The sequence below is a fragment of the Rhipicephalus sanguineus genome, chromosome 6, assembly GCF_013339695.2.
Source record: "Rhipicephalus sanguineus isolate Rsan-2018 chromosome 6, BIME_Rsan_1.4, whole genome shotgun sequence".
NCBI classification, from domain to species: domain Eukaryota; kingdom Metazoa; phylum Arthropoda; class Arachnida; order Ixodida; family Ixodidae; genus Rhipicephalus; species Rhipicephalus sanguineus.
In genome coordinates, this window is record NC_051181.1 from 65,528,339 (window position 1) to 65,552,004 (window position 23,666).

At 46.6% G+C, this 23,666-nt stretch overlaps 1 protein-coding gene across 3 annotated transcripts in view; it reads right to left on the minus strand.

The window, feature by feature from the left end:
* The window catches only part of LOC119395845 (mucin-12-like), a 167,778-nt gene that overhangs the window by 16,673 nt on the left and 127,439 nt on the right, over positions 1 to 23,666 (minus strand). Inside the window, exons 3-8 of one of the 3 annotated variants that reach the window (XM_049416788.1) lie at positions 11,263 to 13,984; positions 10,495 to 11,118; positions 5,823 to 5,863; positions 4,061 to 4,141; positions 3,195 to 3,260; positions 565 to 661 (exon numbers count right to left, since the gene is read on the minus strand). In XM_049416788.1, coding sequence (XP_049272745.1) covers positions 565 to 661; positions 3,195 to 3,260; positions 4,061 to 4,141; positions 5,823 to 5,863; positions 10,495 to 11,118; positions 11,263 to 13,723 — 3,370 coding nt within the window. In that variant the 5' untranslated portion in view covers positions 13,724 to 13,984. Of the gene's footprint in view, positions 1 to 564; positions 662 to 3,194; positions 3,261 to 4,060; positions 4,142 to 5,822; positions 5,864 to 10,494; positions 13,985 to 23,666 lie in introns of all 3 variants that reach the window. The other 2 variants (XM_049416787.1, XM_037662850.2) reach the window with 2 other exon arrangements.

Here is a 23,666-nt window from a genome sequence, read left to right on the forward strand (position 1 = left end):
AGGGCATAGTCGGCCTGTCGTCGCTGCTTTTCTCGCACGCTACAGTGAATGCATTGCGCAGAACACAGATATTTTCCTTATGATCCAAATATCATGCAAGCAAATACTGGTTGTTAAAACGGTGAGATCACACAACTATGCCATCACTGAATATTGTCACGTGGTCGTGACGTCGACGAAGACAGCAGTCGGCGTTTGTAGGATGAAACTGTTTATTTGGCCGAACTTGTGGCCGGAAAATGAGGACTAGAACTACAGCAATACACGCTGTACAATGATAGCGGCGAACAGGGCGTCGTCCGTCGATCAACCGACAAGCAGTCAAGCGCGTCGGCTTTTATACAGGCGCTATCGAACTTTCCAGCGATATCGCTGGTGGTTGCGCAATCTCTAGAATGAGCTCGAGCGTTCGCGTCTTGCGCGCAATCTTAACAAAATCATCTACAACAATCGTGAAGCTTCTCGAAGAATGAGGCGCGGTTTGCGCTGAGCGTTGCCGACATCCTTTGTGGGCGAATGCAGCAAAAGTGATAAGAAACGTACGTGGCAATATCGTAAACGTACCTCTGGTGTTGTTGACAACGAAGAAGGTGATCGTGTCCATATGGCTGTTTCGAGGGAGGAACACCACTGTTGGTTCACCAATTGGGATGCCATTTTTCTATCGATCAAAAAAAAAAAAAAAACAGTCGGTAAGACACGTGCGGTAAGGTGCATTTCCCGAAGGTGCGCCTGCCCAGCGTGCGTTCATAGCAGATGAAATTATTTGACTTTCGTGACACAATAGAAAACATTAACACCAGATAGTATCGAGCCTCATGCGTCGAACAGAATTCATATAGCATAGCATACAGCACAGCAATATGCAGCATATAGGAATACATCATAGCAACAAACACACAGTACTGCCCATTGCTCTTTATAGTTTGCCTCTTTCTTCTGTCTTCCTTGTAGCGCGAAGTTTTCGAATGTCACATTTTTTTCTTGTTCTGGTTTTAACATGTGGTTTTCCATATCCACGGACTTTCAATCGTTATAGGCCGTGATAATCTATCTCCTATTCTCATCTCAAATCATGGATACAAATCTTGGTCAGGCCACCTTGGTAGACAAAAATCACATTTAACTTCATAGCAGCTGTATGAACAAGCGCCAGCAGCAGAAGAAACAACCGTGACAAGGCAAAACAGGTCTCAGTGCGCGTTCTCGACAGTGCCCGCAATATTGCGGAAATCTCCCTCAGTTACTCTAGGCGCACGAGAATCCTCTATAATTGTTCTCGCTATGTTTTTTCTTTTCCTGCTTCATTTTTTTTTTTTTCTGAACGCCCCACACTCTGTCAGTTACTGGACGCATGCTTGTATATCTTCACAGTGGGACCTTATGAGGTTCTACGTTAGCCATTCCATTCGTTTGTGTTTACAATATGTGCGGTATATATTTTGTGCTTGTCGCGTAGAATAACCTTAAGCCCGGTGCAGAGACCAAGTGAAATTCCTCTAAAATTCAACCGGGCAGTGCCACCTTTTATTATTTTATTATTATTATTATAAACCCGCCACGGTGTTCTAGTGGTTATGGCGCTCGACTGCTGACTCGAACGTCGTGGGATCGAATCCCGGCCGCGGTAGCCGCATTTTCGATGGAGGCGAAAATGTTTGAGGCCCGTGTACTTAGATTTATGTGCACGTTAAAGAACCCCCGGTGGTCCGGAGCCCTCCACTACGGCGTCTCTCATAATCATATCGTGGTTTTGGGAAGTTAAACCCCAGATATTATTATTACTTTGTGTGCCACCACATGCTCTGGCGGTAACCTCATTACGTGGGGACGAGGACGTCACAGAACAAAAAATGCCAGGCCTGCGCTGAAACCGCAGCACAGTCACAGCGAAAGCTGGAAGAGCGGCGTTTCTAGAGCCCGTTGTAAGCTCTCTTGGGGCTACAATACAAGTACGCTAGAAAGGTACCCACTACGCCATAAATCACAATTTTTGTGAAGTTGAGAAGCACCTACTAAGCCATTATTCGTCATTGTGCGGAGAAGCGAGGCAACAGCTACACGTCTGTAAGGCATTATGTGCACTTTGTTGACGCGACGACTGATGACGGTGAAGAATTATGGCTCAGCCCTTTGTAATGGGTAGGAAGCTTTAAACGGCCCACCAGTTATGTAATTTGCATTGGGTGACGCCCGGTCGCTATTTCCCTCTCCCGTCATGCTGTATAACATACGTTGACGTGGGAGAGAGACGGAGGGGAGAGCGATGAACTTCACTGAGACCACGAGGAAATGGATCATGCGCTTGTGGGCTTCCTTGGCAACCAATACAAGTGCACTTGCGAGGAACCCACTACGCTATAAATCATTGTAATTTTACTGAGACCCCGAGGAAATGGATCATGCGCTTATGGGATTCCTTGGCAACCAATACAAGTGGACTTGCGAGGATTCTACGGAGACCCGTGTTACATGCTAAAGGCATGTAAGGCATTATGCACACTTTGTTGATGATGTGCCTGATGACGATGAAGAATTATGTCAGAGCCCTTTGTAATAGGTTGGAAGCATTCAACAACCTACTGGTTGCGCAATTCGCATTGTGTGACGCTTGGTTACAGAATTCGCGTTGTGCGACGCTAGGTGCTTATTTTACTCTTCTACCACGCTATACTGCATATGCTAATGTGGTTCCTTCCCGACATGAAGCCTGTATAGGACCTTTTTGCAAAGCACTTTCAAGCACCTGCATGGCTCAGGGGTTGAATACTGGGCTCCCACGCAGAGGGCCCAGGTTCGAACCTCGTTCCATCCTGGATTATTTTCCTTATTTCGTTTCTTTTTTTGTTTCCTTATTTCCAGCGATACTGGTTACGGACACCGGCGGCGGCGGCGGCGGACAACTACGGCGCCAAAAACGGCCGGTGAAATGATCTCGTAACAGCTTTCGCTGTAAAATGGAGCTCGGTCACCACGAGCTCGGAGTACCATCATCAACTTTAGGCTGTCCAGAGAGCCTGCGGTCTCTCGTGTATGCGCTCCGCGATGTCGCCCTATAGGGTGGCTCTCCTCGGGATTCTTTCAATAAAGTGTTTCGTGCCGTACCGTACCATCTTTTCACAAGAAACAACACTGCTTCGACAGTGCGCACGCTTCTATATCGACTAAGAAAAGGTCCCCTGATGAACACTCACATTGCAGTAGTCCAACAGCCACACTCTGGCCTCCGCGCGGAATATTTCCGCCCGGGTTTGGTTCAGCTGTAAACGCAAATCAAATTTTATAAACTTCATTACCGGGTTATCAAAAGAGAGGTGCAACAGAAATATATTTGCGCATCATCGTGACAACTCTTGAAGGAGGCTATATTTTTAACCATGCTGTCGTTATTTTCTCTTAAACTCTCTCTAAATGATGCGCGTAACCCAAAACAATTTTCTTACATTGTACACAGAGGTAAGCAGCTTGTATGTACAAAATAATGGCAAAAGAACTGTGGGTTGGGTATAATTTAACTCGCCACAAAATACAAACAAAAGCGGACACTGTAGGGCATAATGTGGAGAAAGGCTGAGACCTGTCATTGCCGCCGTTTAGTTTGCCTAATTCAGCCCTATTTCTTGCGTAACTGCTTCACAAACAACGCTCGCATTGAGTTTTACATTCTTAAACAAACAAAGGATCATCATCTTACCTCTGGTCTACACTGCGCACTGCTATAACGCTTTCAGAATTTGATTTTTTATTTTCTAAACGATATATAACCTATTATGAGAGAAACACAAATTAGAAACAGCAAAATTTAACCGCAGTGCCTTAATAGCCACAAGAAAGCATCAAGCCTGTCCTGTGCTAAACAAAAAGGCCAACTTTTTGAATAAGCGGGTCACATTTGCTCATTCCCTCATTCATTCATTCATTCATTCATTCATTCATTCATTCATTCATTCATTCATTCATTCATTCATTCGTTCATTCATTGATTCATTCAGTCATTCATTCAATATTTTGAGAAGATACAGCTGAACGTAGAGTTGAACGTCGCCGCGACGACACTCACATCGCCAAACTTGACCGTGACCGTGTGGTTGAGCTCCTCAGGCAAAAGACACCGCACCGGCAGGGAACCATCCATAATGATCTGCAGAAAGTTCATTTGGCGGGTAAGGGAGTAATAGACCATGTCAGCCACATGTTTCAACGTTAGAGCTTTCCTTAACAGTTTAGTATACCAGTACATCAACACTGAGAAACTTCAAAAGCAATTGAATAGCAATGTTCCCAGAGTGAATCAATTCAAAAAGACTTAGTCCTTTTTTTACTGAGCAATATATTCCAACTTCCATGCTGCATACAAGTCATGTACACTACTGTACATAATTCCTGGGGAATCGACTACCTTCAAATTAAACATGTGATACATGCCTCCATAAAACAAGTCGTTTCGCTTATGCCGATGACCACTGCATCAGTACTGGTAGTGTTAGGAAAGGTTCCTTAATTAAGGCGCAAGAGCAGTTCCGCGGCACTCGTTTACGTAATGCAACACGTCATACTCTAGTCCCTCAGAAATATCAAGCTGTAGTACTCAGCTTTATCATTTATAGTTTGCGCTGTTGTTACATATCTTGGGCCTAATAACATCAACCCCTTTCCCGTACACCTCCCACCACCAAGTCTTCAGTCGCATTCCGGCAAGCGGTTGGTTGCATAAATCCCATCCTCAGGTCGTTCAACATGCAGTGATATTGTGCTATTGGATATTATTACATTTCCACTGATAAGAACAACTAAAGAATCATTGTGTACAGGAAACACACTATGTGCACGAAAATTACATTTAATATCATTAGAGCTGCGTACAGTGCACTGACTCTGAGATACCTGCTACGCACATATCTGTATACTTTTTTTATAGATAGCTTCGATGCCAGCACATGTTACTTCGCTGTTTCACTCATGATCTGTGAAGCCTGCACCCCTTGCCATCTATCGCTCTATTCTTTTAAATAAGTTGACCTAAAAGCCGTAGAAAGGCAACCAGCATGCGGTAGGGATAAAAACGTTAGTACTTCCACTCTTCCCCTTAACTTTCAGCGCAAGCTACCGTGAACTACGTTTCTTAAACTAATAACACTACTTCATTTATTTCTAAATGTCATTATTGTGCTCAACTAAGTGGCAGAACAGCAGCAATACGGTTTGCGTGTAACATTTGAAACTCCAAAACAAATGCGTCACCATTATATTTGCCTCAAAATTATGTGGTTCAACCGCTAACCGCTATGAGTTATACACGCAGTGACAGCTCCATATTATTTTGATTTTGATGTTCACTTACACATACACCTAGGAAGAACGAAGCATAAAGCAGCAAAGGCCTGCAAATTCGCAGTGTGTTCCTTCTCTTGCACCTCTGTTTTGTAACTACATTCATAACCCCCAACAAGCCCTAACATCCTATATGTACCTTCTAATTCCCTTTCGTGGCAGCCGTACTAACTTGACACAACCTGTCGTTTCATGTGACATCCCTTACGCAGTGATCCCTGTCGGGCGATAATTTCAGCGACATCCTTACGGTTTTGTTCAAATAAGCTAAGGGGATCAACAATTCCTAATTTGCCGCGCAATACGACGTCTTCTTTAGTCTCTATAGAAAGCCGTACAGCATCAAAGCAATCAAATTCTTTCAAGAGCGCATTAAGCGTCACCTCCACGACCACGGGCACAAATGTCTAAAACGGGCCTTCCTCTGAGCACGTCAATCTCTGCAAAAAGCTGTGGCCAAGCAAGCTCGCAGAGGGAACATATATACTCACGCAAGACTCGTCGCCTTCGGTTGTCGTACTGGTTGGCGAACCTGCGAAGCCACAAAGAAGCGGAAGTCATAAATAGCATCGGCGACTGCTGCCACCGTCAGAGCGTAATGCACCGACAGTGAAGGGAATGCCGTCCCGGCAGACGAGACTCGGCAGTTCCCGTCGGTAAGCGCGACACCCTCGGTTCGACACTGCTCCAGCGCCTGTCACGCAACGGCTGACTTAACCGTCACCCACGACTGTTCTCAGGAAAGTGCGCGCACAGCGAACTGAAAGTGTTCCGCGCTCTTCTTTCTATTCGATATCCCACGGCCATGTTAGTGTCAAAACGGCACGAATATCTTATTTGTCTGTATTTCTTCGCAGGTGAGAATACTGTAAGATGAATTAGCAATATAATTGAGTTGCACCGAAATATAAGTAAGTCATGCGCCTAAATCGCCTGCAATGACAGCCTACAAAATTTTGATAATCAAGCAGTGTGGAGAAATCTTATTGGTAGAGCCCCGTTATGATCGAGAACACGTATGGAGAGGACACAAAAGTACTAAAGCGGTTTCTGATAGTCGTCTACATAGTGAAAGGATATTTGAGCTACGCTTTCCGTCACCTGCTCGCTTCTTAGCAACATAGGCAAAAAAAATTGGCCGCGTATCTGCGTGCTTCGCTGGAAATATCGTCGAAAGACGATAGGCTTCTGCCAGCCGTACTACATGAGTCCTCCTCCTCTATGTTGAATCGCCGCGGTCTGGCTCATAGCGTCGCCATAGAGTTGTCGCCGCGTCGCATTCTGAGCGCATCCCAAAAAACACTAGCATTTTCAGCCCAGCCTAACAACACTATAGGGTCTTTAGAATTACGTATCTATGTATTTTCTACTGAAGGAACACACCACCTATTACTTACGTATTGATGTTGCGCCTCAGATATGCGTAACATTTGCTTTTTGATCGACAATGTTCACAAGTATGAACCTCGCTACCAGTTCAAGATAGCTGGGCGTTCAGCAAGTGGTTAAACTTTAGCCAGGTGGCTGAATCGGGTGACGGACAGACAAACAGAAAGACCTTCAGACAGACAGACCAAAACTTCTGCGTTTAAGTTCCCCAAGAAAGACTATCCTCTTTAAGAACACTGGTGTAGCGACCCGTTATAGCAACAAAACATACCCGCACCAGCTCGCTTGCGGAGGAGTTCGAGATTCGCGTCTATGAACTTAATCTGAACTGCTTCTTTACTCCTCTCTCGATGATATGATGCCTAAACGACACTCTACCTTGGTTGTAGAGACGTCTCAGATTCCTCGGAAGTTTCTTAATGATACCAAATTTCTGAAGCATTGTACAGTTCCGAGACCAATGCTAAACGATATTAACCTTCTGTTGTAAGAGGTAATATGAATGTACAGGGACGGGATAAATTGGTCGAGCGGTAATATTATACTGTGTATATAATTGCAGGACTATTTTCCTCCATGTGTCTTTATCCGCAGTCCCCCCGCAGTCCCCCCGCAGGCCAGAAGGATTCTGAATGGGAAAATTGACAGCCACCTGTTTTGCCGCAAAAAGGTACAAGCTAAGCCGAAAAATTAGTCTTGGTCTGAGGATCTAACCCGAGGCCAACGCCTTCTTGCGGTGATCACTATACTAAGTGAGCTAACCGGGATGCTAGCAGCTGGTAACGCGAGGGGGAATAAATCTACTCAAAAGCCATGGACACTGAATATTAATGCCCGCGTGGTTTTCCTTGGAGCATTGTGCTACAAAATATGTGCTCATCAATTTTCCCTTTCACAACCCTCCCGCCACGCCCCGTGTTTCAGCAGAACTCACTTGCAGGTTAGAAGGATTGCCTCAGCAGAGATATTTTCGTATGCATCGGCAATGTTCTACTCGCCATATTATTTAGCACATTCCTTTCCGGTTTTCAAGCAGTGAACCCCGGAGATGCTCAACCGGCCCGGCCCACCTTTGATTAAGCTGCGGTGTCATGTAATGACGTCATCATGTGACGTTACGTCACTGTGACGTCACTATTACGTCTATGGTGGCGCCATCACGTGATGGTAATTTTTTGCATCACTCATGTTGACGCCGCCGACGGGAGACGCGGCGTCAACATGAAAAGTGGACGAAAAGATACCTTGCCGCGGGCAGGGACCGAACCTGCGACCTTCGAATATTCGAAGGTCGCAGGTTCGGTCCCTGCCCGCGGCAAGTTATCTTTTCGTCCACTTTTCTTTCTTCACATTTACATTACATTTACTACTAATAACATCCTCTATGCTTTCCTAGGCATTATTGTCTGTTAGTGCTCATTAGCAAGACGTAAGGTTATACGAAGTAAGGCTAGCGGCTCTCTGCTTTAGCATGCGATCTGAAGTAACTAAACGAAACGCTGGCTTAATAAAACGTGGCCGTCGCAGCGAGCGAAGTGACCTTGGGGCTGTCTATGGCTTCAACGCTAACTTTGGGATGAAAACGCAACTCGATCGTACAAAGGTATGAGCTGTCTGGTGATCGCTGTAATGATACGGCGCAGGCGACCGCGGCTGTCCACGCTCGGCCGGTAAATGTACGACGTTTCCACCAGAGGCACGCGTCCTTCCTCCGGGACCCCTTCACGCGCCTTTCGCACGACCGAGACTGCCAGCCCTTTTCGTGTCCGCTCGAGGCGCGATCGTCGGCATCCCTCGCAGGCTTTCACTCGCACATAGACACACGATCACGCCCGCTCTGTCAAAGCGAAGTACGAAGTCCCTGCCAGATCCACGTATCGCCCCTTCCAGGACCCCTCCAAGCGCCTTTCGAGCGACGGAAACGGCCAGTGCTTTTTTTCTTCACTCAAGGCGCGATCGTGACGCGCCCTCGCACGCTGGCACTCGCACACAGACATACGACGCGCGAGGCGATGTCATTGACTTGGACTTTATACGGAACTTCGCCGCTACGCCGACGGCGACCGGAAAACTGAGCCGACAATGTTCATGTAATTGCTATCGCAAAAGAACATGCTGTGTCATTACACGTTACACTAACGTTGTAACGCCCGACTTACGTGGTTTGGAGCGTATTTCGCTACGACCAGAGAGTGACGAGAGAGTAGTAAAGTTATTGATATATGTTCCACTTCACGTTATGAGTCGCACAATACTATTAATGCTCAAAAGATCGTCATATTAAATTGAGTAGTGAATGCTTCAACGATATGTATCCGCCTCTCTGAGTCACGTCAGTAGGCTGATGCATTGTGTATCTGCTGCGTGAATTATTTTGTCCAGTAGCTGTACACCGTAAACCGCCTGGGTGAAGGAAGATTGTCATAGAGGATTGTCGTAACAGCGGCATGAATTTCACCTCAGTATGAGCGCCTCAGTATGCCATGAAGCTGCGCAGCATTAGCGCTCTACTCGTAAAGCTCCATTATTGTCTAACAGAATTTCCCCATCATTGTGATGATTGGCGGTGCTCATAACGAAACTTTGTTGGTGGTTGCAGAAGAATACTAAAAGCAAATTCATAGAGAAACACGCCAACAAGAGACAAGCCGCAAACACTGCTGCATTTAAAACGTTTTTGCACAGGCACATGCACAATTTATGCAGGATCTATGCACAGGATTTATGCGCATAGATCGGCAAACTCACTCATGAGTCGACTCACTCAAACTCAGACACAGATTAGCCCGTGAGTCTGAGTGTGAGTGAGTCCGGGTAAGTAATATTTTGGTGAGTTTGAGTCCGAGTGAGTCCGGTTGAGTAAATTTTTAGTGAGTCTGAGTCCGAGTGAGTCCGGTTGATGAAAATATTGGTGAGTCTGAGTCCGAATGAGCCCTAAGCACAAAATATACTTCTTGAATGAGTCTGAGTGAGCTCCACCTTTTATTGCTGACCTAAGGTCCCTATCAACTCATCTTTAGCATTACTGTCAGCCTTATATCGGCTTACATTTATACTCAAGTCTATTCGCTCATATCTCAGCGGACTCACGTTCATGTGCCACTTCAGTATTTGTCGGTCAGAGACATGGAGGGGTGCCATAACGTCCCCCCGCAAACTCTTTCACGTAAAGTTCTTGATAATAATATCTTGTGTGAGTTGAGTATTTCATAAAAATGTCTTTACTGGATTACTGATAACTCGTATTCGAAGGTACAAGATCAAAAGGCGTATCGCAGAGCGCCGATTTTGTGAAATATGCATTAAAGAGAATTGACACCAAGGTCGAAAAAAGCTAAAATATACGCTCACGGACTCATGAGTCGTCTCACTCAGGCTCACTCGGTCTCAAGTCAAGCCATGAGTCTCAGTCTGAGTGGGTCCGGGTGACGAAAATTTTGGTGGGTCTGAGTCCGAGTGAGTCCGGTTGAGAAAGAGTTTAGTGAGTCTGAGTTCGAGTGAGTCCAGTTGAGGAAAATTTTGGCGGGTCCGAGTCCGAGTGAGTCCGGTTGAGAAAGAGTTTAGTGAGTCTGAGTTCGAGTGAGTCCGGTTGAGGAAAATTTTGCTGAATCTGAGTCCGAGTGAGCCCTCAGAACAGGATATATTTGTTGAGTGAGTCCGAGTGAGTTCCAACTTTTTGCCGACCTATGGGCTATGTGTGCCTATCAGATCTGTATCTCACTCTTGTTATCAGCTAGTGTCGCCACAATCAAAGCGTGTCGCCAGTTTTCTCACCTGACGTGTATACCGCTGTCTCTGTTGACGGCTTCCAGTCCTGGATGGTGGAGACTGTTGTGGGATACGTGTTCCACGGTTCCCTTTCTGTAATCTCCCGGCCAACAGGCTCTACGGAAGATGGAGCGTGTGTCGTGCTTGCCTCCCAGCTTCTATATTCCTGAGTCGTTGAAAACAGGTCAGGGGCAGTCGTGAAGCTGTGCTTGTGGTCGTGTTCGGTAGAAGGCAGCGTGCTCCACTCCGGAAGAGACGCAGATGTGCTCTCAGAAAGTTGCTTCGGACTGCGGCTTGCCGAAGAAACGCTTGTCCCTTCCGTCTCTGCTCCAGCGTCGACGGACAGTTCCGTCGTCTCAGCGTTTGCGAGTGTTGTAGTTTCGACTGGCGTAATCGTTGTGACATCACTTACTGCTCCTGTCGTAAAATCTGCGCCTGATGATGGCATCGTGACTTCGCCTACTGCTGGTGTGGTTTCGGGTTCAGCTTTCACGGCAGTTGTGGTTTCCACAGTTCGAGTTGTGGTATCGGCTGCCTGTGTTGCAATCTCGGCGGCCGGTGTGGTAGTCTCGGCAGTTGGCTGTTCTGTAGTCTCGGCATGTGGTGGTTCTGTAGTCTCGGCAGCTGGTGCTCCTGTAGTCTCGGCAGCTGGTGCTTCTGTAGTCTCGACAGCTGGTGCTTCTGTAGTCGCGGCAGCTGACGGTTCTGTAGTCTCGGCAACTGTCGGTTCTGTAGTCTTGGTAACGTGTGCTTCTGTAGTCTCGGCAGCTGAACGCGCTGTAGACTCGGCAGCTGGCGCTGCTGTAGTCTCGGCAGTGGGTGGGGGTGTGGTAGTTTCGAAAGTTGGCGTTGTGGTTTCGGCAGTTGACCTTGTTGTAATGTCGGCTGTCGGTGTCGTAGTCTCGGCACCTGGCACTGCAGACTCGGCTTCCACGGTTGTTGTGGTCTCAGCAGGTGGCGTTGTAGACTCATCTGGTCTGTAAACCGGTGTTGAAGTCGTAGCTGCGTTCCCATCACCTTCAGTAGAAATCGCCGGTGAATGTGTCGTCGTTGCTTCATTCGTCGGTACCTCTGTGGTCTCTGGTTGCTCCGACATTGTTGTTACCTGCTCGGTGGTATGAGCAGTGGACTCTTCTGGTGGGGTGGGAGTAGTTTGCTCGCCATTGTGCACCCCTTGTGTCGCCAGTTCTTCCCGGCCTACTGGCTCAGCGATTTCTGTTGTAGCTGAATCGGAAGGGCTTGTATGCGTCTCCTGCGAGACCTCGTGTTTCGGATGTTCTGTCCCAGCAGGAGTCATAGTCGTGACACCATCCCTTGTGGTCTGCTCTGAATACCCTGATGTAGATGTTTCGCCTGTAGACGCTTCTGCCCGCGATGTCTCAGCCGAAGGTGTCGTTAGAGATTCTGTCGTGGCAGCTTCCGTTGTCACTGCTGCGGGGTCTTCGTGCGTGTCGGGGACCACATCCGGGGACTGAGTGCTGCTGTCGATACTACCACCCACATCTGACTGACTAGAAACCTCTGATTCTTCCGTTGACTGCGTAACGCCCTGAGTCGACAAATCCGTTGGCGCAGTTGTCGCTGGATCAGTGACCTTCTCAGTCGTTGCGTCTGTAACTGGGCTTGAGGTCTCCTCGTCAGAATTCGAAGTGGCAATTTCCGCTTGATCTTGGGACGGGCTAGCCTCGGTGGTCTCTGGCGAGGTGCCTTCTTCAGTAGAAGTCGAATGCCCAGTCGTTGTCTGTGACATAGCTGCACTAGTAGCCTCCGAAGTGGTAGTGATGACCGGGGTCGATGTTTCGATCGCAACAGGCGATTCTGTTACGCCTTCACTGCTTGTCTGCCTAACATCAGCAGCGGAGGTCCCTGTAATACCTGTGGTTGAAGCTTCTGCGGTTGCAGTTGTAGTATGTTCTGTTTTGCCCATGGAAGTCACGGTGCTTTCTGTAGGAGAAACTGTTGTTGGTTCATCTGTACCAGTGGCACTAGGGACACTTTCTGGATTCGAAGTAATAGGTGAAACTGAGACAGACGCACCTGAAAGCCCCTTCGCTGCATCGTCCACATCATTACTAGAGACGTCTGTTGTTTCCTCCATGGTTCGGGCCCTGCCCATCTTTGCTCTGTTTCCGACATGCTCCGGTGCCACGCTTGACTCAGTATTTGGCACATCGGTTACGCTGTCGTGTAAACTGGTATGAGGCGTAATGGTTGTTGCTTCCTCATCTGGTTTTTCTGTAGAGCTGGTCTGCTCACTATGATGCTGCGAGTCTGTACTTTCGTGCTCAGTCGGTGATTCCGTTGTCCCAGTATCATCAGTGTAATGGTACTGTGCTGTGGTGAAGGGCACTGCATTAGTTGTTCCTTCAGTTGTACTCTCTCCAGCTGACGTTAGCAACGACGCTCCGGAATCGCTTGTCGGAACTACGTCTGTAGTGGCGTGCGTGGGAGGTTCTGACGTCACGTCATGCTCATGAGCCTGTACTGAAGCCCCCCCATTTCCCCACGGCAATCTTACGCGTACTGTTGGTTCTCGACTGCTAAAAAATGTTGGTCCTCGATTGCCCACTACTGCAGAGCTGTATCCTGGGTAAGTATAATCGGTGGCAGGTCCCGGTAAGATGCCGCTGTTCGCGTCAATCGTACTGAGGTAGCTCGGAATGTTTGTTCCCTGCGGTTCAGAATAACTGTTGGGAGTATGAAAAGGGCCCGTTGCCACCTGATCAGGCGCGGCAGCACCGGTGGACAGTTCGGCCGGGTTGTTCGGATAGCCTCCGTAAGCACCATCGCTGTTTATCTCCAATGCACCTTCCGTTGCCAGCGGACCATAACTGCTGGGCAATGAAGTGGACTGCGACAAGGCATCGGCTTGGTCGATGGCAAATGGCGAGGAATGTACAGGTTGAGTAGCGTAGGACTCGGGAGAAGACGTCTCTTGCAAGGCGTTTGGCACGTTCGTCGCAGCGAATGCAGTTTCCGTGGTACCCTCGGAGCCGTATGGTGTAGTCACATCTGGCGACAACGTACGCGATGTAACCGGAACCGTCGAAGACGCGCTCGTCGCACCGTCATCACCATCTTGACTATACGTAGTTGTCTCGTCTGTGCTAGAGGACGCTGCTTCTTCGGTTGACCCAGTCGTCACAAAAGCACCCACGGAACTTGGTCCTGTCTCTGTCGTCGAAGGCAGCGTAGGCGCCAACGTCGTAGTCTCGTTTCTCGTCAGCACGGACATTTCAATACCAACGGCGCTTTCCGGCGGTGCGTGTACTTCTGTCTTCGTCAACTTATCTGCCTCTATGTCGTTCAATTTTTGATTTTCCGTGCCAAAAATATCGTTAGGCGACGCCGCTCCAAGGCTGTTTCCTGGGCTTGGCGGCGAAGTAGCAGATTGGTCATCCGTTCGAACCGTGAGCCCAGCAATGGCTGTCCCTTGTTCGCCGAGCAAACTGTCTTCGGAGGACGTCCCGAAGAAATTGTTTGGAGAGTCTTGAGCCTGGAAAAAGATGATAAGTATATGTTTATTATAATGAAAACAGGCGCATTTAAGAACAGCACTTATGGTCATTTGGGGACCATTAGAGACAAGTCGAACATGTAATTTACCGCAAGTACATGACGGCGCAAAATACCGAAGTATCCGACGAATATACAAGGTCGTTATTCTCTGTGCAGCCGATGTGTTCCAGAATGACTCTTACTTGTATGATTGTTTCACACAAATACAGAGGCGTCAATACGCAATGTCACTTATATTGCTCATATCTCTGATGCTGCATTTCCACAAGAATATTCTCATTCTCTATTTATTTGCATAAAAGTGAAGATTACTATGAATTTGTGATTTGTTTGGGACTGAACACATCCCAAACACTTTTTGCAATCAAATTGCTATTGGATGGCACCTAACACAGAAGTGCGATGAATTGGATGGTCATAGACATTACGCGTATGACAATGTGACTACATGCCAGCTCTTTCATTTACTTGTGTGATTACATGCCTAGCATTTTCATTTACTTTCATTAACTTATGTGCGGCATAATGTTTGACCGCTCTTACACTACAGGAAATGATGCCACAGGCGGATAAGAACAGAGCAGAGTAATGAGGTACCATCATCAAGAAGAAAAACTAATGCGAGTATCAGAATTACTCAAATAATATATGGCACCAAAAGAAATTTCCAGTCTAATATCGCGTATTGATCTCGTTGTCGTTGCTGAGTGCGATGTCTGACGTTAAAAAATTGGCGACTGTCGCGTCACCTCATTGCCAGCGCGAAGAAAGAACTCTGCTGCGACATCTTGGTGTGCACACTATTGAGCATTAAGAAGTGAAAGCTGCAGGAGGGACCAAACTTACGGCGTCCATCGTAGTCGGAAATTCATTTGGGACCGAAGAATCCTGTCATTTACTCATAGGTAATGTTCTGCGAATGCTGATGTCCATTCAGAATTTTCTTTTCTACTTGTTATAGTCTGAACCCGCAGCGGCGGTCTAGTGCTAATGGCGCTCGACTGCTGACCCGCAGGTCGCGGGATCGAATCCCGGTCGCGGCGGCCGCATTTTCGATGGAGGCGAAAGTGTTTGAGGCCCGTGTACTTAGATTTATGTGCACGTAAAGAACCGTAGGTGGTCGAAATTTCCGGAGTCCTCCACTACGGCGTCTCTCATAATCATATCGTGGTTTCGGGACGTTACACCCCAAAAATTAATTATTAAATGATAGAATCTGGACTGATGTGGTACACGTACTGAAACTCTGTCACTTGTAAGTAACAACCGGAAGGTTTTCCCCTGTAATCACTTATTCTAAGCAAAGCTTTTTCTGGTGAGTATTTTAGGGGTTTTGGTATATGTAAGCAATCTTTACGACAAAATAACAACGTTGTTCATTTGGTACGTGTACCTTGGTATATGCCTTGAACTAATTAAGACTTTCAGAGGGCTCCAACCCTAAGTGTCTACTCTTGACAATGAGCCAGAATGCATGCGCAGTAAGATCTAACTAAACAGAAAGGATATGCGATCGTGTTAAAACTGCAGATCTTTTTTTACTTACTCGTCCCGACACCATCACTCTGAAGTCGGCGAAATAACAAAATCTCGCATGCATGCATTCAGATGCAAATCCCTTAAAGTAACATCTCCGAAACGAATCCGAGCCATTCACTTTCCCATCGAAATAGCTATTGATGATGGAAAATCCGTCGTGCGTTCCCTCAGTCACAAAGGCACTAGAAATAAGCGTTGCATACGAACATAATTAGTCATTGGCATAAATTCGCTAATCAAGTTCACTCGTATAGCTAACAACTCCATTAGGCACTCCCAAATACCACGAAGAATCGCCCATAGAACCATCATTAAGAGTACCTGAAGTATTTTGCGAGCAAGTGATCAGTGAAAGCTGTGGTGAAACTTGTTCGTAGAGGCTGAACTTCTAATGTTCGCTGCCACCTCTTGTTGACGTGGCAAAACGAACATTTTTTTTTTCTTTCATTCAGACTGCGAGATAGAAAACAACGCCTTGTTCGCGCATCGCGCCTCGGTATATTTTGCAAAATCTGCTGGCAATTTGCCTAAATGCAGCGCTGGCACACTCCTCTCACTCCCATCATTGCCACACATTTTACTTGCCCTTTCAGTGCACGTGCACTTTCGAACCCCCACAAGGAACCAGCACTGTTACCCGATTATATTCGCGTACGATGCTGCGCGTTGCAAGAGGCGAGGGCTGCTCGCGAGGGTCCATCCAGGTCATACCGTGTGCGATGAATGCTCATCGCACGGTACATGCGGGAACAATATAAAACCAGGGTGCAGACTGCATATCGCACGGACATGCCTGGCTTATATACGAGTGGCAGCAATAGAGACGTCAACGTCTGCATGCACGATGCTCGTGAGTCCAGCCTGGTCTTCATCTCTGGTCTTCTCTCCCACGGTCGTGAACCTGCCTTCTCTTGAGGGCTGCATTTTCGTATGCACTGGCTCGGGCGTCTTCAACGTGCTTCTTTTCGGTGCAGTAGGTGTGCGTGCCAAGCACAATGGCGCACCGCCTGGATTCGCTGAGACGGTGAAAACCCCGCGCTCGCTCCTTTTTTTTTTTTTCTGGGGGGGGGGGGGGGGGGGAGTGTACGTCGCGTGCTCAGCCAAAGAAGGGTGCAACATCGACACCATTAAGACCGGCCGCAGCAATAAACAACGATAAGCCTGGGTGCCGAAGTGGGGTGTGCGGCTGCCTTCAACCAAAAAAAAAAGGAGAAAGACAGTTCCACTTGCTCGGCTCATAAAGCTCGTCTCAACGCCTCACGACCGATCTTACGACAGCGAGTGCCGATGAAGATGCTGCGAAAGATTTGCGCGCGGCAGAAACGGCGGTGAAAGTAAAGATGGAGAGTTCCGACAAGCGAGAGGCTAATAGTTCGTGGCTCCAGAAATGGCGCAGAACTGGGGCATTGAAAGGTTCCTACATACTCTAGCCATCGGAAGGAGGTCGATTAATAGTGAGGTAAGGTCACGAAAGGTCGTGTAGCCATTTAAAACAAGGGCAGCATGAGACAGTATCACTATCGCACTCGGGCGAAACCGCCCAGCAAGGCTACGTGGTTCCTAAATTGGGTCATGATAAGAACAACGCCGAAAGAGAGTGCGAACAGCGCAATCAGAAGGAATGTCGTACGCGATGGCACTATAGAGAGGTCTGTGTTGAAACGAAGAAATACCGTAGTTATTCAAATCTTAGCCCATGTTTGTATTGTTTTTTTTTTTCGAAAAAACGATGTGAGAAAGTGGGGGGCTCGGCTTAGATTCGAATACAATGATTAAGTTTTTTTGTTGTTTTTTTTGCTGGATTTGCGAATCTCGGGTGTCAGCTTAGAATCGGGGCCGGCCTAGATTCGAGTAAATACGGTAAGCCATCGGCGAAAAAAAATGTCATGAAGAAAGCCGGAGGGTGGGACGAAACAAGGGTTAATCCCCTCTTCCCTCCTGCCCCGCCCTAAGGAAACTGCCGGACTAACCTTAAATAAAGTTCATTCATTCATTCATTCATTCATTCATTCATTCATTCATTCATTCATTCATTCATTCATTAAGAAAGCCGGAATTTAGGAACATTCCGTTCACTTCTATAACTGCACTGTGTTCATACCTTCTCGAAGTATTCGTTCTTTTAGGGAACGTACTTTATCTTCCTTTTCTTTCAGAGGTGTCCTTTTTTGATTCCGTCTTAAGTAATGCTCCCCATTTGTAAATGATCTACACAGAATTTGTTTTGCGTTTCAGAATTTGCGAAATGAGCAGGGACTGCTACTTAGTTGCCTTCTCGGCTCAACACGATTTCACGCTAGTCCGCCGCAGTGGAGCAGCGTTTACGGTACTAGGCTGATGAGCCGAAGGTCGCGGGCTTGATCCCGGCCGCGGCGGTCGCATTTCGACGGAGGCGATATGCTAGAGGCCCGTGTATTGTGCGACGTCAGTGCGCGTTAAAGAACACCAGATTGTCAAAATTTCCGGAGCCCTCTACTACGGCGTGCCTCGCAAATATCGCAGTTTCGGCACGTAAAACGCCAGATATTATTATTATTATTATTATTATTATTATTATTATTATTATTATTATTATTATTATTATTATTATTATTATTATTATTATTATTATTATTATTATTATTATTATTATTTCGCTCTGTGTGATCAAGCACCGATGCGCCGTTTTCAAGCTAGCCCTATTAGTTAGACGTTATATGCGAAGCATTTAAAAAAACTGACTGTGGCTATTGGTTTCCCGATTCGCGTGGATTTCTCGGCTGAAAACTTCTGAAAATGCACCATCAACAATAGTGCAATTAAACAGCTTCCAGTGTTTCCCAAGCACTGCGTGATTTATGCTTGTGATCGTGGCGGTTCGCTTTTCAATGTTTGAACACTAAGCATTTTGTTTCTACTTTATATACCAACATATTTTTGTTATTCTCCTTTCTTTCACACTTAAGGATCTTTCAAATAGCCGAACTAAAATGTAAGTCTTTAGAATATATATAGAATCTAAGAGGGGACCTGTTTTTTGGGCGACCGCTGTTTCGATCTCGCTTGGTATAGACTATACGATACGCCCGCTGTGGCGGCCGTGTTCGATCATGATTTCTCTTCGAACGTTGTCGGTGTTTCAGCAAACTTCCAGTTCAGTATGGCCGGCCCTCAAGGACTCCCAGCGGCTGTAATACATACGCCGAACGCGGATTTAGACAAAGAAAGCTAATTTCGCGTATTATGACACACCTTTCACAGACACAACTGGGAAGTACGCAACAGGTATGACGTGGCGGTGTAAATGCCGCGATGCCGGACCACCAAATCGGGAAAACCCTGTGCTCTTTCTCGTTGTCCCCGAAGTAGGCCCACGCAACAGCGCGCTCCACGCAACTCAGGAAGTGAAAATGAAGCAGGAATGAGTGAAAACTCCGCGTAACACGGATTTCTCTGCGTATCGAGTTCGATGGAAACTCGTTGCCGGCCCACGAACGGGGGACGCAAGGCCGTTCCAGAAAACAGCCGCCAAGGACGATGACCAGGCGCTATGGACAGCTGGGGCAATCTCTCCAGGGACAGCGCGGTTTCGCCTGTACGTTTCGCGGGAAGTTTTACACTGGCACCGGACGTGTATTCCAGCTGGTAAAGATACTTAACGCGTCATTTGAGTCACCGTCCTTTGACAAGTAAAGTTAAGGTCGAAAACAGGAACGGCCCCGGAGATAAATCTCAATTTAATCTTAGTTTACTTCAAGACACCTTGTCGTACGTCGCCGCGCGCAAGCACGAACACATTGGCTAACTCAGCGTAAACTCTATGCCGTCTGAGTTCTGTAAAACAGTTCAATAAGAACGCTACTTTGGTATTTGTAATGTGTCATTCTTAGGTCATGACTGACACCTTATAAAAAAATATCACACATGATCATTGATTTTATAATCGATGGCTATTCTGGCAGCCAGCAGCGGCTGTCGCGTTTTGATGGAGGCGAAACATTAGAGGCCCGTGTACTGTGCGATGTCAGTGCACGTTAAAGAAGACCGGATGGTCGAAATTTCTGGAGCCTTCACTACGTGGTCTCTCATAATCATATCGTGGTTTTGGGATGTAAAACTTCAGTTATTATTAATATTCTGCCAGCACCCATTAGCATACGGACGTTCCAGTAAAGTTTTTTTCATAGAAAAGCTCACATTTATGGATCATGATATGCGACATAAAAGTACAGACGTCGCGAGGTGATTACATTCATAAATTTGCATTTCCGGTCAATATTGCAACAAGTGGAATGCAGTGGAATCTCCTTGATGCGTTTTTCACGTGAACCGGAAAATAAAACGTATTAAGCAAAAATCATATTAACCAAAGAGGCTAAAAAAAAAAGACCACGATATGCATACACTGTCAGTAATTCACTCTTGTTGAACCACATTGAAGTAGCTGGTCAATTTGCGCTGCGCTTTCTCCTTTATAGCGTCTAGGAGTTAATTTTTCTGAATAGTATCCTTCTTAATTCTTCTATAATGATTCGCCTGGTGCATGATGGTCGTCATCATTGGACGCACCGGCCGCGCCTGGCAGCGATCTTTTCACCGCAAAACCGACGCTGCTGCGCCCTCAGCGGAATGCGTTCCGTTATGATTAAAGCAGCGCAAGCAACACTGACAAAGAAAGACACACAACTAGCGCAATGTTTGCGCAGCTTTAACCAAAATGGAACCATACGATCTAGCCCAGTTGTCGACCTTGTTGGAATGCGGCTTGAGCTAGTTTACCGGAGTATAAACGTAGGATTTATATGCAGAATCGTATCGTGAAAATTGTGAAAATGCAAAATCGCATCAATGAGATTCCACTGTATAAGAAACAATTATCCGAACGCCTTTCAGCCATTACACATTTTCATATCCTCTTTGCAAACAGGCAATCCAAGAATCGCCCCGATGCAGTACCGGAAAGTCGTGGAGATTACGTGTGCCCGTTCTGTACTTCAACTCGGAACACTTTCCATCGCATCCTGCATAATATAAGCTGAGGCCAACAGATGTGTATTGGCTGTGCATAACTCCTCCGCAACGATTTCAAGCTGCGCTATGGGAAACAGTATGTTAATCCTCAATTTTGTATTATAAAACCATACAATGCTGACAGCCGGTGATCTTATTCCGTTCCTGCGAGTGAAATTTTCTGGAAGGTAAGATTGGCGTGCATAAAATTTATGAGAGTTCCCTGAGCGACACGCCAAATGGTTATTTTTAAGTTTACTACTTGTAGCTGGTATCACGGTTTTTGTTTGTTTGTTTGTTTGTTTGTTTGTTTGTTTGTTGTTTGTTTGTTTGTTTATTTGTTTGTTTGTTTGTTTGTTTGTTTGTTTGTTTGTTTGTTTGTTTGTTCTTGTCGCCTGTTTTTTACGACAAATCCAGTCGTCTGCCGGTTGAAAGCTTGACAATTGTGAGCCACTGTTCATCCGCATTTCTATAAAGCCTTTCGATAAACGCACGAACTATAATAGATACGGGTAACCCTCAGGACGCATGTATTTCTGCAAAGGAATCGCTGCAATTTTTGGATTCATTACAATATGAAAGATGCCGACCTAGAAGCCCCGCAACCTTTCTTTATCATGCAACGGTAAACAGAATTGGCTGCCAGAGTCTGACTTATTGGTTCATTAAGTTTTTAGCTGAGAAAACATTTAAGAGAAATGAAGCATTGCTTGCTCCCGCTTACAATTTTCGCACTACCGTAATGTTTCCTGCAAGTTTACATAAAAAATATCGGGGCACCAGTCCTTCATATTCGTACCGAGGGTAATTCTTTTCATCAAATATAAATAACCACGGATATCGGTTTCAAAGGTTCAATTTCATTTCATTCATTCCTAAAAAATCAGAACCGGCGCTCTGATTTATTACGACTTTCGCCGTGCTGGGCAGCACTGTTAGAGGAATTAGCTCTCCGGTCTTTCGAAATCATCCGCGTTCATTCAGATAATGGCGGTAACGCAACTTCGCTTAAATGGGTACTGACACCTTTTTTAGAAGGCTAGTTTACTCTGCCATACAAATCTCCTCTATAAAGAGACGGCTCTGAGCAAGTGTGAAGCTCAGCAAATGCTGATAAGATATTTTATTTGGATATTGAAGTCAATTTTTACCATGGCGCACATACTGACATCGACACTAGCATGACGTCAGGCTACAGTACAAATTCTGGTGACTTCACGCAGCAGTCTGGCAAGTTAGGACGTTAGGTACCAAAACTTCCAAGATGGCCGCTTGTGCTTCATCAAAACTGCCAAAATGGCCACTTGTGCGTGACCAACGCAGCCACGGTGCGGAGCGGCCGTGGAAACGTCACCATATATTGTGCGAGCACGTGACGAGAAGCTCATACCGTGTTGTGACGTCAGGGTGCAGTGGGAACCGAAACTAGCTTTTAAAAACATACTGTAATTACTTTTTTCAGGACGCACTCGCGCGTAGCACTACCTTTTCTAGGCTCTTGAGGGCTTGACCTTTCATTTGATGCGAACAAAAAAAAAACGACAACTGGAAACGTTCGTGTCAATACCCCTTTAATATTGTTGGAAGCCTATTGTTGGCAACTCGAACAGAAGCAGAGGCTGATTTACTCCGTCATACCACATGCAATCAAACCTCTATCAAACCAACGGCTGCAGACGTGGCTATTGGCGCAATCCGTATGCGAACCTCTGCACTACTGCGTAGTGGATCGTCTTGATTAACGTTGTTCTATATATCTGCACCATCCATGTCTCCATCAACCGACTATTCGATGTTCCCTTCACGGCAGATTGTCACAACGCCATGAGATAGCCGTTGCAAAGGTTCCATTTGGCTTTGGTTATTCCCTAAGAAATTAGGACTGCTGTTCTGACTTATTGCGACGCACTGTTATAGAAATTAGCACGCCGGGCTTTCGACATTGTGTGTGTCATTCAGAAAATGACGGTGACACAACTCTGAGAGCAGGCGCTTAATATTGTTGGAAACGTTCACGGCAACTCAAACAGAGGACAAGGCTAATTTATTCCGTCATACTACACGCAATGAGACCTCAACCGCACCATCGACTGCAGTCGTGACAATTGGCGTCAACCTGTCTGCGCACCTCTTCACTATTGCGTAATGTATATTCTTGATTAACGTTGTTTTATATATCTTAAGCGTCCCCTTCCCCACCGGTGGTCCGTTCGACGTTCCTTTCGGGGCACATTTTCACAGCGCCAGCGACTGTATACCAGGTGATATGGCAATGACGTCACCGCGGAACCGCGACTGGAAGTGAGTCAGTCGGATCACAGGTAGACGCGTGCATACCACGCGCAACGCCAATCGATCAAAGCCCAGCGTGTTGCCGACGCCGCGTTATCGGTAGGCCCGCCACGTGTTGATGGCGCCTCGCCGTCGACGCGAGACGAGATGAACGCCGTCTTTCCTGGAAACCTCATTTTCGCCCCCATCTAGCGAGTCTTCGATTTCGTTAGCGCGACGACGTTTCGGCATCCCAATGGAATCTCGCCGGCATTCCCTGTCGGTGTTGCCTATCTGACTTACACCCGCGCAGATGATTTGGCTATGTATACCGAGACGGTTCTGTAGGGACCAGAAGGCGAGAAATCAGCTCTGAGGCATTATCAGTCATGTCTGCATGCGTAATGCCTAACAGGTAGGCAAGCTTACGCAACACGCACTTGATCGGACAAGTTTCTTATCGAGATGCAGACGACATAAGACAGAGGCTATTAAGATGGCAGTCGGAAACATCATGGCGAGCGCCCGCGTGTTCTTAACAAGTGCCTCTTCACTGGCACTTCGACCCTGACAGGAAAAGCAAGATTTTTTTCTTTGCGCGCAACAAGCATACGTGTAGGCTTACTCGGTGAAAAGCATGATTTCTTCAAAACGCACACTCACGAGAAAAATTGTTTCATTCAGAATAGTATCATTACGTTTCTATGAAAGCAAAGGCGCCACTCTTGCTGCGATATGTCTCGTACGTCATTAAAGGCAAAAAAAAAATAATAATAAACACCGTAATCATTACACTGTACCCCCTTGTTTACGCCTCCGTCGGTTCCTGTTGATTGCGACGCTCACAGTTCTTCGTGCAG